Below are 14967 nucleotides of genomic sequence, written 5' to 3'. Positions count from 1 at the left end.
GGTTCCATTGTTTCATTTTAAAAAGCTAAATTTGCAACATCATAACATTGGTGACGTCTTGGTTTGATCGATTGAGTGCTCACTTAGGAACTTACGTTTTGCACATTCGTACCTAGCACGCAGCATTTTTTTTTTTTTTTTTTTACTCTTTCCTATCCTTTACAAATTTCAACTTTCTCAACTTTTGGTGCACACCACACTGTATTTTTTCTTTTAATAAGATGGGCCCCCAAGTCCCGTTTTTTTTGTTTTTTTTTTATGTAACCATATTTTACGACCGGGCAACGCCCCCCCCCCTCGCTAGTATAATTGAAAAGAAAGTGTTAAAAAGATAATGCAGAAATGATTTTATTGCTTTGCTGAAGAACATAAGAATCTGGAAAAGTTTTTCTTACATCCAAGAAGTAATATTCTCTGTTGATGATGCTGCCATCTTCCATGCGAGTTTGTTTTCCCCAGACATCAGCAATGATTCCACGAAAACTCACCTGATACAAAAATAAATAGAAATACAATTAATTTGAACATGAAAAAAAAAAAATGATTAAACAACCATTTTGTATCCAGTGTGCCTTACAAAGTATTTTTAACTTTTAAAAATTCATTTTGGAATGAATTACTTTTTATGTTACTAACTAGGATTTATCTTAAATCAGAGAGGGGGGGGGGCAGTTATGTTTTTTTAGATGTTGAAAAATTGAGCTAGATAGAGTAGTGAGGCAGGAGGATAGGGTAGTGGTTGTAAAATCAATGTAGTTATTAGCTTTAATATCATCATGAGAGTTACACTCTCCCAACGGGCATTTAAACTTATATATATAACACTAGACCACCCGTGACCCGTTGGGTCAGTACGTTATATTAGCTATGGAATTCATGTATGAGCGTGACACTTGTGGCATAAAGAAAATAGTTTTTTTTTACATAACAGAAGCATTTCTATGAAAGTATATTAAAATGAAAAAAGAATATAGATAGATTTCTATGAGTCGTTCTGTTTATTATAATTGTTATTTTTTTTTAAATTACAGTTACTGAATTATAAGTGGTTGGTCATACTTATAGGTAAATATGCACTGAACAGGTATCATAATCCTTATTATAGTTAAATTCAAATTTTGATATATCATCTTTTAAATGAAATTGTTAGTTGAAAGTACAGAATAATAAAAAAAAATCTCTCCACATGTTAATAATGGCTTTTTAAATAGAAAATGAAAATAAAATGTAACTTTTTCATTTAATTTAAGCAAACATTCAGTACCCATTGTGTAAAGGAAAACACTATTTAATGTAATAGAAATGTGTGCATTTACCGATTCAGCTTTCCGTTTGGAAATGTAAGCAGACGACTTTAAAAAACATGGGAAGAAGAAAAAGAAATTTTTTTGTAATAACGCCCTCTAGTAAAAAGGTCTGCATTAGTTAAGGGGGATAACTCTATCCAGTTTTACATCACTGCCTTTTTCTCTCTCTCACACATACACGTAACTATTTCTCGCGTACGTAACGAAAACAGAGGGAGTAGGAGTGTTGAAATCTATTAGAGGGAAAGTGAGAGGTGTTTTCTTTCCATAAATTGTATAGGGTAATATTTCATATTATCAATAGATTCATAGATAAATAGATTTTATAATATATATTATAATTATCTATGAATCTATGTATTATTTGTATATATAAATAACTATTTGATCAAATTAAATTAAATTGTTTGTATTAAAAACGATATAAAAATTCCGGAATTGGAATAACGGATTGCAGACGTTGCTATTAACGCATGCGCAACCGGATGTTGAAAACCGGAAATCTGATTGCAAACATACAAGACCCATAGACTTTTAGTATTATATAGATAGATTGGTTCTTTCTAACGTTTTACTAGTTGCAGAGGCATTGTTTTTACTATGAGATTTGGAGTTTTAAATTCCTTTCTTTTTTCCAGCTGATGATTTGACGAAGATTCAGAAACGTTTATGACACATGTGGAACTTATATTAATTTTTTTTTTTTTGATTTTCGCAGAAAAAAGATTATGATAAAAATCGGAAAAAGAAAAAGTATAATTAAACAGAAGTTTTGTTATTTTAAACGATGTTTGTTTAAATGAAAATATGCTGCCTGAATATACGCACAATATATATATATATATATATATATATATATATATATATATATATATATATATATATATAAAGCGATTAATCAAAACAATTATCGAAGTAAAAATCAATAACAAATAATAGTTAATTAATACAATGTCCTTTTTCATAGTCAAAATGCAAATAAGTTTATGTTGCAACTGATATTGTATATACATAAGTAGTATTAAGCGATGCTCTTTGTGTAAAAAAATTGAGCTTAGGTATTTGGACAATGTTAAAACATTGTTAATTCACTGCCCGCATAGCAGCAGCCAAAAAGCGCAATGGTTAGAAGCTCTGACTGTCGTTTTGGGTGGTAGGGTTTCATTCCTGGCTTGAGGTAGTTGCTTGAGTCTAGTGCACTGATGAGCTGTGAAACAGCGAAACAGTACTGTATGTGGATGACTATATATATATATATATATATATATATATATATATATATATATATATATATATGTGTGTGTGTGTGTGTGTGTGTGTGTGTGTGTGTGTGTGTGTGTGTTTCTCACGACTCATCAGTGTGGTAAGGCATGGCAAGTGCATCAACCCTGAGATTTGAAACCCAGATACCAACTTAATTTATTCATCTTTTAAAAGTGACCGTAAAGGGAAAAGAAAGAAAAAAAATCAGTCAGCCTTTTCACTCGCAATTTCGAAATAGATCGCAACTTGTTGAAAATCAAGTTGATCGACATTTGTACACATATGCTAAATAAATTAATATTGCAAAACAGAAATATTTTTATATTAAAATCCAAACAATCACTGAAGTAAAAATCAATAACTAACCCAAATAATAATTTTTTTTCATAGCCAATATGCAAATAAGTTAACATTGCGACTGATACCGTATATACACGAGTAGTATATAAAAGATAGCGCATCTAATTGTTGAATTAATTTGAAATAGATGCTTTTGACTTTATCGTTAACACGAGAAGAGGGCTTAACTTCCATATTTATTCATTAAGAAGATAAGCATAAGCAAAGATTCTATGAAAAACAAATGAAGTCAACCAGAACGCTCAACTCAAAATACACAGTAAACCGTGTATGGTCAGATTTGGTTCCTGATATTAAAACTTTTTGTTTTGGGTCGCTTACTCTTGTGATTTGCCAAGTTTTGTACTTATTTTAATTTATTTATTTCATTGTTTGGTGAAAGTACAGAATAGGTAACAAAGTCCCGACGTCCTCGTGTTAAGAATACCTTTCTAAATAATCTTCCGCAGTTTACTGATTCTGCTGAAATAATAACATAATTGTTTTGTAGGAAGGCACTCAGAGATTTGTTAACTATTCTGTACTTTCACCTAATAATTTAATAAATAAATTAATAAATTTGGAAAGCTGAAACTTTCGACAGAAGTTATATATCAGTAACTGAATCTGAGCAGACACTGTTTACTGCAGATTTTAAATCGGGTATTCTTTTGGTTTATCATATATGCAGTGGAATGGGGACATAAGTGGATGGTCACATTCAATGCTGCAAAGACTAAGCTTGTTTCCTTTAATAATTAGAAGAAACCTTCTTGACCACCAATAGCAATGGCTAAAGATACGTTACCTGAAAGTACTTCTTTCAAACTCCATGGATCAATTTTTACAGGGGACATGAGTTGAAACAGATACATTGATAGCACTGCCAGGGCCACTGCGAAGAAGGTAAGCTCTCTTTACCATGCTAGAAAGCTACTTACGTCTGAAAGTACACTGTACCTCTATAAGGCCACCATTCGCCTATGTATGGAGTATTGCTGTCACATTTGGGCTGGTGTATCTGCTACTAGTCTCTCACTGGACAGGGTTCAAGAGAGAGTCGCCAACCTAATAAGTCCTGAACTGTCATCTAAGCTTCAACCTGTTCCATCGACAAAATGTTGCACCCCTCTGCCTGTTCTACAAGTATTTTAATGGTGAATGCTCTGACGAACTACAAGCACTTGACGTAAATACCCCTGACAAACTCGACAAGCAGCAAAATACCACCCCTACACAGTAAAGATCCCTAGTTTTTTTCCTCAGAACTGCTAGACTTTGGAACTCTCTTCTGGGATTCTGCTTTCCCAACTGTACTGACATGCAGAAGTTCAAGTATAATGTGAACAAACATCTTGCTGCTCATCTCTCTGCAAATTATCCCTGCAACTTATGGCTTCGATAGTAGCCCCCTACATCAAAGTGGCATTGTCCCTTGTTTGGGATGAAAATGGAATAGAAAAAAAAAAGAAAAAAACGTTTATAGTGATGGTGACACGGTGGTTAACGACATGGATTGATAATGTGGGTGTGTGCCAAGTGTGAATCAGTTTGTTCTATAGATACACTTTCACTTAGGATGTTGGCAACCTTCATGTGGTCCTTCCAGTAAGTCTTTTTTCTAGAAAGATATTGTGGGAAACCAATGCGAACAATAGATTCATATGAAATGAATTTAACAGACAAATTAAGAAATTTGCAAAACTGAAACTCTCACTTGAAGTTTTAATATTAGAAACCAAATCTGATTGGACACCCCTTTACTGCAGATTTGGAGTCGGACGTTCGTCTGGTTTGCTACAAATGTAGATAATTCTGTAAAAAAGTTTAGCTTAGATAAACCACATCACACTTACCTGCCCTTTGTATGAAAAGGTTTTGATGTCTAATCGCATTACGCTGTAAATATCATCCATATGTAAGACATTAGTCCAGGTGAGTTTCTGCAATTCTAAAGGTGTGCCCGTTGCGGGCTTCACGAGGCATGGCTCATATATGCTGTCAAGGACATATTGAATACCTACAAAAGAACAAAGGTTGATGATTTCTCAAAGCTTGGAAAATATGATATGTTTTGTTTCTTTTTCATACCACATGTGATAGCATTTTGTATTACTGTGTCCTTATCAGCCATCAGGGTTGGTGACAGTTTTGGTGCCACTGTTGCCTCAGCTTAGTTGTTAGAAGATCGGTCAGGTAAACAAAAGGCTACAAGTTTGATCCTAATATTTTTAAATGGAAATTAAAATTAGAATGCCTATATATATATATATATACAGTCATCCACATATAGTACTGTTTCATTGTATTACAATTCATCAGTGCGGCTAGACTAAGACCTTTTCCCAAACCGGTGATTGAACCTACAACCATTGCATTGATAGTCGGCAGTTCTACCCGTCAGCCAATGGGATCGATGCTCGCAAATGATCTCAACAAATGTCCATTTAAATAAACACTCGCCCATCGCTTTTACAGTGCTCGAGCTGCTTGTTTATTTATAAACAAACATGCATTTTTATTTTTTGAATTTACTTGTTTATATTTTATCAAACTGAAGGAGTTAAATAAAAAAGAAGGAAAGATCATCTCTGTTGATGGAAACATGCTCACCACTGGAACTTTATTATGTGGTATACTTTTTTTATTACTCTTTTTCAACCCAAAAAAAGCATATTGCCATTTGGAACATTAGGGACTATTATTTGGGATCATGTCTAACAGGGGACTGTGGGGAGTTGGGCAGCAAGATATCTGTTCACGTTATATTTAAATTTCAGCAGGTTAGTACAGTCAGAGAAGCAGGAAACAGGGAAGGAATTCCAAAGTCTAGCAGTCGGAGGGAAACGTAGGAGACTTTTTGGCATCTACAGATCTCAGCAATGAATGGGTGGGATTTTGCTGCTTGTTGGGTTAGTTGAGAATATGTATGTTGAAGGGACACAAGTGCTATAAGTTCATCGGAGCACATTCCATTAACGTAGTTGTACAGCAGGCACAGGGAGCAACATTTTCACGATGGGACAGAGGTTAAAGCTTGGTCGACAGTCAACAGCACAGGACCTACTAGATTTGAGAGTCTTTTCTTGAACCTGTCTAAGAGTGAGAGAATAGTGCTAGATGCTCCAGCCTAAATGCACCAACAATACTCCATGCATGAGTGAATTGTGGCTTTGTAAATATACAGGATGCTCTTTGGTGTGAGTAATTTTCTAGCACGGTAGAGGGAGCCCACCTTCTTTGCAGCAGTCTTGTCAATGTCTACAATGTATTTACCCCAATTCATATTGCTAGTGAATGTTAGACCGAGGAGTTTGAAAGGTAGATGCTATTTGTCATGGCAATCGGTGGTTGAGAAGGTTTTTTAGTTATTAAAGGAAAGAAGCTTAGTCTTAGTAGCATTAAATGTTATCATTAATTTATGAACCCATTCATATTCCACTACTGACAGAAGGTCGTTTTCTGGAGTTTTTGCCATTGCCTTGGATATGTGTACATTTGTTTTTCCCTCATTTCTATTATAGAGCATGTTGTCATTAACAATATATAATATACCCATCTCAGATACAATTTCATCATGGAGGTCATTTATGAATATCAGGAATAATAAAAGTTCAAAGATCGAGCCCTGGAGGCACACCTGCATTAATACCATATTGTTTAGACATACGGCCATCAATGATACCCTGGATTTTCAAGAAGGATCTGATTATGTTGAGTATTAGGATTTAATTTTTGTGAGAAGTCCTTCATGCCAGACATTGTCAAAGGCTTGAATATATTAAGGGCTACAGCTCTAGTTTCCTGTACCTTATCCAGTGCATGGTATGTGTGTTCAGAGATGACAGTTAAAATATCTGCAGTAGAATGGGTTTGCCTAAATCCATATTGTTGGCCAGAAAGAAGCTTAGCATTTACAAAATGGTGGACTAGTGCTTGATTGATTTAAGATGCAAAAATTTTAATGAAGGCAAGGAGGAGACTGATGGAGTGATAATTAAGTTCTTTTGCCAGTATTCTTGAATACTGATACCACGGACAATTTTCCAGTTATCAGAGGAGCAAGACTTAGGTAGGAATTTGTTGAAGAGTTTGAAGAGGATAGGTGCTAACTCAATGTATCATTTCTTAATTGGTATGGCAGGGATGAGATCAGGCCCACACGCCTTGGAGGTGCCGATGTTTCTATGATATCACGGATATGAGAAGGGGTAATTTGTGAAGTGTGGTTTCTGTCTGCTAAGGGAACTATGGGAGGGAGTGGTTTGAGGGGTCTGAAGTGGAGTTGGAGACAAACTGCCGGACAAGCAGCCATGGTTGATTAATGTACAGTCTTGATTCAAGGGAGAATGATAGAGAAAATTTAAGTAACTAACACAATGTTGTAAAGCACATCTAAAGAACATGAAGGTCTGGTCATCTGATTCAGGATTGGGCTCTCTAGTGAAGGGAAAATATGTTACAAATTCAGATTCCAAGTTCATGCATATATCTGGCAGAGTACTTATGATCGAGAGAATTGAAACCTCAACCTCCAAAAGAGCATCGTAAATAGATAAAATTGATTAGGCTATAAAATTTGGATTATTCGGACTACTGTTCCTGTCTTGGGTGTTATTCCCAATGTTTCAGCCAATATTACCTTCGATCATTTTCAGGGGGAATCTTTTTTTTTGGGGGGGGGGAATATTTCTTTCAAACTCTGAAATCTTTACAAAACTTTGGTTTTGTATTCATAGTATCGTCCGCACTGAAGATTGAACCTTTAGTCTCCAAAAGAGTGTCACTTAGAACTGAATATAACCTAGTATTTATTCCATTACGTCATGGGTCCTTGTGGGATGAAAGATTCCTGAATTCGACAAGATGCATCTGAAGAAGGTCATAGGTTACATCGGCTGAGACGTTGTGAAATTAACACTTCAAGAACAGTAGTTGCAATAATACAAATAATTCAAATTACAAATTTTCATCTTAAAAATTCAGAAATATAAAAATGTGTTTGATAAACTAAATGACTGAATAAAGAAATAAATGCAAAAATGAAATTGTTCAACTTTGAGTTCAACAAAATTGTCACCGAACTTACCAAGTCTGTGATCTGTAATAAGACGGATTGAATCACCGGATGTGGAATTAGAATCTATTTCTGGATAAAATTCTGTGCGGATTAGTTTTGCAGTCATATCCAGAAGAATCTTTAAAAAAAAGGAAAGAAAAGGTATTTATAAAATGTCATGAGCAAATATATATATATATATATATATATATATATATATATTTTTTTTTTTTTTTTTTTCGGAATAGTTTTTATTTAACAATCAGTGGTTATGTAAACGTGAGATTGTAGGTTTACAAAATATTACTGGCAGTAATATTCTATAAGTTATCCCATCTAAACAAGAATTGCTCGATAGGCAAGATAGAGCAAATAAATTAAATTGTAATTCAATGAATTTCAAAAAACTCTCATTGAAATGAAATGAAGTGGTTGAGTTTCATATCAAAGAATTTTTATTATTCTAAGCAAGACAAAGAATGTTTTAGAAAATTAATCTCCTTAACCTATAGGGTTTCGATGTCTACCATATATATATATATATATATATAAATAGATATATAATTTTTTATTCAAAAACAATTTTTTCACAAGGGAATCCTCACTTATCAAGGTCCGAAGATTGGGTAGAATTTGGATTATTTAAGAGGACGGCTCAACAAGAACCTGTTTGCATTTATAGAAGACCTTTGTTTTCTTTTGTTTGACAGCTATCTGTATTACAAAATATAATAAGAGTTGGTCTTACAGTCCACATGAAGATTAGCTTTAATATAAAGTCATAGGTTAATAGGTCTCTGGTCTTGAACGTACCTAATAATTATTTGATATTTTATTTGGCCTAATGTTCTTTATTGACATTATCATATATTGAGTCTAACAATGTTTTAGTGTACAAACATAGAACACTGAATTACATAGAAAAATATAGAATAGAAGCATTCTGGAAAAATGGTGAGATCCTTCTATCGATCCAGTAGATATTTCACTGCTGATACAATTCTCTACCTATATAAGAGCCAGGTACATCCAGGAATGAAGAACTGTTGCCAGGAGCTGCTAGGAAAACCTTATCCTGCCTTGATAGAGTTCAAAATAGACTTCGTTGCCTAGTAGGGGATGCTCTTTTCTCTTCCCTGCAACCTCTTTCTCACAGAAGAGACGTTGCGAGCATATCTCTGCTTTATCGTTATTTTCATGGCAAATACTCGCCTGAGCCCCAATTTATGGTCCCCCTTGCAAAACTTTCACAAGAAACACTCGTCTAGCTGAAAACACTGTTAATAAATTCCCCTACTCTTTATCTGTGCCTAAACTTAAACGTAGATTACATAAACAAAGTTTCTTTCTTAGAACAGCACGCCTGTGGAACTGTCTTCTGTTTACCTGCTTTCCACCTGACTACTATATAGCAGGTGCTCGATTAAGTTTCAATCTATGGTTACGCCCTCCTCCCCTGTAAAACATTCAAACATTCACAACAGAAACTCGTCTAACTATAACAACTATCAATAATTTCCCTTTCTCTCTGCCTGTCTGTCTGTCTGTCTGTCTGTCCTTCCTTCCGTCCGTCTCTCTCTCTCTCTCTCTCTCTCTCTCTCTCTCTCTATCTCTCTCTATCTCTCTCTCTCACTATCCATGAAACTAAACAAAACTTCCATTAGCAGAATTTCTTTCCTAGAACTACCCATCTCTGGAACACAATACTGTGGTGCTGCTTACTGGCTGACTATAACATTGTCGTTTTCAAGTCTAATGTAAACACGTTCTTATTAAGCCATCTTCTTAAATAATCAAATTCTTCTGTTCATTCTCCACTATTACACCACATAATCACGGTGTTGTCTCTCTGAAACTCATTAACCTTTATCCTCGAGTGGCCTTCGGGTCTTCATAAATAGTAGCTTCCTAGTAAAAATAAAGACTAAAATAAAAGAATAAGTAATTTCACAGATTACCTTGAATACTGACAGACGTTTGTTGTGTGCATTTATCACTTCTCCGTACGTTGAAAACTGCGGCAATATCCGAGGAAGCGGCTTAAAATGGATGCTTTCATTGCACACAACACCTGCAGGGATCTGGATTGAAAATTATTTTTTAATGTATTACAATGCCGGAGAAAATATTGATAACCGAGAGGAAGCACAAAAAATGTAATGAAAAAATGAACATCAAGATCCAACTTTTATATTATGTGACAAAGACATAATGACAAAATAAACAAGAATTAACTCAGACACGTGTGTAAATTGCAAATACAGGCTGTTCAAAAAGTCACTGAAGGGTTTCAAACTTAAACAGATTCTTTATTTTGATGATATCTTTCTGTGATTTTAACACAATCTGACTAAGACATTGGGAAATTTTAAAATAATGCAAAATTCAAACAATTTTTATGAAAAATAATGTCTTTTAAATGTTGCCCATTTTCAGCTTCGCATATTTGTGCACTTTCCAAAATATTATTCATGACAGATTGCAGAATCTTTGGATTGCGATTTAACTCCTTGTTTTTTTTTTTGTTCCTGATATTTTCCTTCAATTCTTGCAAGGTTTGAAGTTTGACGCTCCGAGGTCTGCCAGCTCGTAGAACGAAATAAGGGAGTTAAATCGCAATCCAGAGATTCTGCAATCTGTTATGAATAATGTTTTGGAAAGAGCACAAATATGCGAAGCTGAAAATGAGCAACATTTAAAAGACATTGGTTTTCATGAATAAAAAGTGTTTGAATTTTGCATTTTTTATTTGTTTAAATTTCCCAATATCTTAGTCAGATTGTGTTAAAATTACAGAAAGGTATAATCAAAAATATATAATAACAAATCTATTTCAGTTCAAAACCCTTCAATGACTTTTTGGATATCCTGTACTTGATACAAACAGAGAGAAAAGAGACCTCTGCTAGTATCAGTTTTTTATTATATTGATAGGAGATTAAGCAAATAATATGAAGGGGAGATAACTATTATTTAGTATCGATTTTTAAAATTTTATTTTATCCATTTATTCTCTGTATTTGGCTGAAATTCTAACTATTTTTCATCTTTTTTTCTTGCTTTGGTCTTGTGAGTATTGTTGTTATGTTGTCTGTTACATTTGATTGCCTTGTTCATTAAATATGTATTCATAGTCAAATTGCGTCGGCGCTATTCTTCTTAAGACGAACATAACTGCTTAGTAATGCAATAAAGCAAACAACTGTAGTTTTCAGCGTACAATAAGCAAATGCTGAGAATGTAACAGAGTGCAAACGCGCGTATAGCAGCTGTATGCAAATGACCGAGCCGTGTGCGATATGACGTCACAGCAAGGAAAAAGATTATAAAAACGAAGAACGTGTACGCTGACCAATGATCACGATCACATTAGAGACACATGGGTGACGTCCCTGTCGTAACAAGAAGTCACGCGTGGCGGGAGAAGGCAGAATAAAGGTCTTTTATTAAAACCTAAAACAACGAGTTGAAGTTCTTTCCTCTCCCTTTCTTGTGTTCTTTGCGACGGAGTTTACCACATGTTGGGTCTCTGCATATTAACATGTGTGTAAACATGTGTAACGAATATATTCTAGGATATAAGTAATTCCAGTTTTTATAGAGTTGTAGTCGCCAAAGATTGTTGCATGCATTTTAATTGCCTGGAGAGATCTCCAACAAACCAGATAAAGATACTACCAAATAGACATTATGAAGAATCTGTTCTAACAATGTTCATATACACAATGTGTCCAGAAAGAGTTTGGTTTGATTTTGGCTGTTTGGTTTTACGGCATATCAACCCTTTTCGAGTTATTTAATTCTGAATACAGTTATTTTGGTAAAATTCTTAATGCTTTAGATTGATTATCTAATATATAAAAGACACTATGTTTACCTGTCTGTGTCCATATTTTCAAACTCTATCTCTCCCGAAACTAAAAGTCACAGAGCTGCGCTAGGGGCCTCAAATGATTGGATTTTTTATGGACCATTCTTTTATGGGTCTTTAGCTGGTTAAAATTTTTTTTTTTTTTTTTTTTTAATTATATTTTCACCCCAAACAAGGCGCATTGCCACTTTGATGTAGGGGGCTACTATCAGGGGCAGCAACTACTGGGGCACTATGTTGGGATTTGGGCAGCAAGATGTCGGTTCACGTTGCACTTGAACTTCTGCATATCAGTACAGTTGGAGAAGCAGGAACTTGGAATGGAATTCCAGAGTCTAACGGTTCTGGGGAAGAAACTACTGGAGTAGAAAGATCTTTTACATCTAGGGATCTCTACTGCGTGGGGGTGGGATTTAGCTGCCTGTCGGGTTTGTCGAGGGTGTCTACGTCATGGGGGCACAAGTGTCTGCAGTTCGTCAGAGCATTCACCATTAAAATACTTGTAGAATAGGCAGAGGGATGCAACGTTTCGTCGATGGGACAGAGGTTGAAGCTTAGATGCCAGTTCAGGGCCTATCAGATTGGCGACTCTTTTTTGAGCCTTGTCTAGGAGCGAGAGACTAGTAGCAGATGCATCAGCCCAAATGTGGCAGCAATACTCCATACATGGGCGAATGGTGGCCTTATAGAGGTACAGGATACTTTCAGGTGTCAGCAGTTTTCTAGCACGGTAGAGAGAGCCTACCTTTTTCGCAGTGGCCCTGGCAATGTTTTTAATATAATTGTTCCAACTCATGTTTCCTGTGAACGTTAGGCCAAGCAGTTTGAAAGATGTACTCTCAGACAGGGAGTCACTGGCCATTGTTATTGGTGGCAGAAAAGGTTTCTTGTAATTATTGAAGGAAACCAGTTTAGTCTTGGCAGCATTGAATGTGACCATCCATTTATGTCCCCATTCCACTACAGATTGGAGGTCATCCTCTAGTGTTTTTGCCATTTCTTTAGATATGTGTTCGTTTGTTTTCCTGTCATGCCTGTTATAGAGTGTAGTGTCATCAGCATATATACCCATCTCAGAGGCAGTTTTGTCGGGGAGGTCATTAATAAATATTAGGAACAATAGAGGTCCAAGGATAGAACCCTGAGGTACTCCCGCATTTATATCACACTGTTTAGACATACGGCCATCAAGGACAACCTGGATTTTTCTCTTATCTAAGAAGGATTTAATTATGTTAAGTATTCTACCAGTGATACCGTATGATTTAATTTTCCTGAGGAGACCTTTGTGCCATACCCTGTCAAAAGCCTTAGATATATCTAGAGCTACCGCTCTGCCCTCCCCCGCTTTGTCCAGTGAATGGTATATACGTTCAGAGATTACAGTGAGGATGTCAGCTGTGAAACGGGCATGTCTAAATCCATATTGTTTGTCAGTCAGAAGTTTAGCATCTGTAAGGTGCCAGACTAGAGCATGGTTAATTATGGTCTCAAATATTTTGGCGAAAAGTGGGAGGAGGCTAATGGGGCGATAATTTGATGAGTCAGTTCTTTCGCCAGAATTCTTGAATATTGGTACCACAGAAGCAGTTTTTCAACAGCCCGGAAAGCATGATTCATTAAGGCATTTGTTGTAGAGTTTGGAGAGAACTGGAGCTACTTCGGCTGAGCACTTTTTTAATAGCACAGCTGGGATGAGATCAGGCCCACATGCTTTTGAAGTGTCAAGGTTTTTTATGATAATGTGTACCTGAGCAGGGGTGATTTTTAGATCGTCTAGCGTGGCGTCTGTCCGCAAAGGAAAGTCAGGCAGGGGGTGGTTGGTAGGGTCCAGTTTGGAGTTCGAGGCAAACCGGCTGGCAAGCATATTAGCCTTGTCGGTTGCTGAGCAAACAACCTCGTGATTGTTTTTAAGGGGTCAAAAAGGGTAAAAAATTTAACAAATCGCTATACATTTTGTACATTCATCTTAATTTATTTTTAATCAGTTCATATGCATGTAACGTTGGTGTAGTGGTAACGTCACCAGCTTTGAATGCTACAATTTTGCTTTCGGTTTCGATACTTTTTTTTACTTTTGAAATCACGACTCTATTATAATATATACAAAATCTGAACAAATTAAAATATCATATTTAAGCGTATTTTACGACCGTGCAAAGCCCCCACCCCTAGTAGCTTCAAATATTTATTCATGATGTTTGATTTTGTTGTTTTGTTTTGTGGCATAAATATCCTTTCCAGGTTATTTAATACTGAATCCGGTCATGTTTGAAAAAGTTTTTATGCTTCAAGTTTTTTTATATCTTAAAATATTTATTTTTTGGTGTTTGGTTTGGTTTGGAGAGAAATATAGTTGTTTTTGCTTTTGACATTGAAGACCATGCTTAAGTTATACAAAGGGAAACATCAATGTTTGGTGCATTTTAGGTTAGGAAACCGGTATCTTCATATAAATTGCTTTGGTAGCACAAATATGCTCAGAAAGAGAAAAAGTATGTTAGTTTTTGTCACACAAACTAAAAGCATTCCAAATTTAAACATCTGATTTTGCTAGGAGTACCAAGTCATAAACATTTGATTTTGATAGGAGTACTAAGTCATAAATAGGGTCGGCATGACAAGTGCATCAAGTCCAAAGGTGTAAAATCCTGGAATGAGCAGCTGAGTAAATGGGAGCTGGATTTTCCTCACATTAGAAACCGACCTTGTGTCGCCTTGTGAAGAGGCAAGTAAATAGGAGCAATGAAAATGGTATTTTTTTTTTAGCATCAACATCATAAACCGACATCTGGATAAAATGTTATTATTTTTTGATGGACTGGCCAACACACAGCTTCTTAGAATGGTGCAGGAGGTGCACGGATGCATTTACAAAAAAAAAAAAAAAAAAAAAAAAAAAAAAGAAAAGAAAGAAAAAAAAGAGAGAGAGAGTTGGAGGGGAGAACAAAAAACAAAGGATCATAAGAAACTTACCTCAAACATTTTATTATCGATCATCGGCTCTTGATCAAATGTCAAGAAGTCATAAACATGATTAAAAGGCTGCCTTTTGCCATCAGATGCCAAAACTAAAATTACAAAAGAAATTAAGTTTATTGCCTTTGCTTTTCATATAAATTCATGGA

General features: G+C 35.3%; 1 protein-coding gene across 1 annotated transcript in view; it reads right to left on the bottom strand.

The window, feature by feature from the left end:
• The window catches only part of LOC145298013 (uncharacterized), a 121806-nt gene that overhangs the window by 20272 nt on the left and 86567 nt on the right, over positions 1 to 14967 (bottom strand). The window contains exons 6-10 of the mRNA XM_080144290.1: positions 14816 to 14910; positions 9927 to 10049; positions 7999 to 8107; positions 4766 to 4929; positions 396 to 488 (exon numbers count right to left, since the gene is read on the bottom strand). Of these exons, the coding sequence (XP_080000416.1) occupies positions 396 to 488; positions 4766 to 4929; positions 7999 to 8107; positions 9927 to 10049; positions 14816 to 14910 (584 nt within the window). The remainder of the gene's footprint in view (positions 1 to 395; positions 489 to 4765; positions 4930 to 7998; positions 8108 to 9926; positions 10050 to 14815; positions 14911 to 14967) is intronic.

This window comes from Euprymna scolopes, chromosome 2 (genome assembly GCF_053919585.1).
Source record: "Euprymna scolopes isolate OS-2025 chromosome 2, ASM5391958v1, whole genome shotgun sequence".
In the NCBI taxonomy this organism is placed as follows: domain Eukaryota; kingdom Metazoa; phylum Mollusca; class Cephalopoda; order Sepiida; family Sepiolidae; genus Euprymna; species Euprymna scolopes.
Note: the sequence above shows the minus strand (reverse complement) of the source record. Positions and strands in the feature narration are given on the sequence as shown.